Genomic DNA, 1,528 nt, shown 5'->3' on the forward strand with positions numbered 1-1,528 from the left:
TATTATTATCATGTTAATGGTTGTTTATCAAATATGAAAAATATAAGACATGATTGGCTATCAGTTATGGGCATAAGGACCCATGGCACCCTACCATTTGCTAACATTGTTGATTCTAAGAAACATAGGAGATATTAGATGCATGAAATTTAATGTTCACATTTTTAATAGTAAAAATTATCAAAGGGCCTTAGCATATGAGTAATAGTAAAGATAGGGTAAAACAAATAATATAAATTCAATCTATATGTTTTTGAACAGTTCTTCACATAACTTCTGCTTACATAATATTTTTTCTTTCAAGAATTCTCTTTAATGCAAGAGTGACATCCTTATTTCTTAGGCTGTAGATCAAGGGGTTCAGCATGGGTACAATAGTAGTATAAAACACAGAGGACACTTTCCCTTGGTTCACCGAACTCACTGATGATGGCTGTAAGTATGTGAATGCTGTAGATCCATACAAAATAGCAACAGCAGAGATATGGGAACTGCAAGTGCTGAAGGCTTTGAACTTGCCCTCGCTGGAGCGAATACGAAGGATGCTGGCAATGATGAAGATATAAGAAGTAATAACAGTCAGCATTGGAACACAGATGTTCACTGTACCAAAAAATAGAATCAACATTTCATTGATATAGGTATTAGAGCATGCAAGTTTCAAGAGGGGAAGAAGATCACAGAAATAGTGGTTGATCACATTTAATTTGCAGAACTGAATCCTAATCATGAAGCCAGTGTTTACTGATGAACAGAACACAGAATAAATATACACCACTGAAATCAAGGAACTATAAAGCTGATAGGACATGGTTACATTGTAAAGAAGAGGGCTACAAATGGCAACATAGCGATCATATGCCATTACAGCTAATGTGTAGCATTCTGCAGTTCCAAAAGCGATGAAGAAGTAGAGCTGAGACATGCATCCAGGGTAAGAGATTTGGTTATTCTCTGTCAGAAAGCTCACCAGCAGTTTAGGGGTAACAACTGTGGACTGACAGAAGTCAATGAAGGACAGACTGCTGAGGAAATAATACATGGGTGTGTGCAGGTGCGAACTGAGCCAAATCAATGCAATCATCCCCAGGTTCCCTGCTACCATGATCAGATAGATTGCTACAAATAGGAGAAAAAGAGGCAGCTGGACTTCTTGTTTCTCTGAAAGCCCAGCCAAGAAGAACTCAGTCAGTGTGCAATGGTTTGCTGCTGCCATGTTCTCCAGTCAGCTCCTGAAAAAGTCAGACAATTGTAAGCCAGTTAGAGTGAGTGACTTTATACTATCACTGAATTGAAGACTTCATTTATTGGTGAATTCAAAGCAATGTCTTTAAATTGAGATGGAGAGTGGGTTCCAGTGTAGAAATGTGCTCAACTGTGTCATAGAAGCAAGCTTCCATTAACCACACTGAATTATTAGCTAAAATCAAATTTCATAAAGGGATCTCTGGAGTTCTTGTTTTTAGTCCTTAACATTTTTCTAAGTTTTAAGATACATAGTCAGTAAATGTGCATGTGAAAATTAACT

The 1,528-nt window shown here is 37.2% G+C and overlaps 1 protein-coding gene across 1 annotated transcript; it reads right to left on the reverse strand.

Moving 5' to 3' along the window:
• Window positions 1–280: 280 nt before the first annotated feature.
• Window positions 281–1,216, reverse strand: Or8g30 (olfactory receptor family 8 subfamily G member 30). The gene has a single exon (NM_001000597.1). It carries the CDS (start codon window positions 1,214–1,216, stop codon window positions 281–283), a length of 936 nt encoding a protein of 311 aa, NP_001000597.1.
• Between the last annotated feature and the right edge of the window lie 312 nt (window positions 1,217–1,528).

Source organism: Rattus norvegicus, chromosome 8 (assembly GCF_036323735.1).
Source record: "Rattus norvegicus strain BN/NHsdMcwi chromosome 8, GRCr8, whole genome shotgun sequence".
Lineage (NCBI taxonomy): Eukaryota > Metazoa > Chordata > Mammalia > Rodentia > Muridae > Rattus > Rattus norvegicus.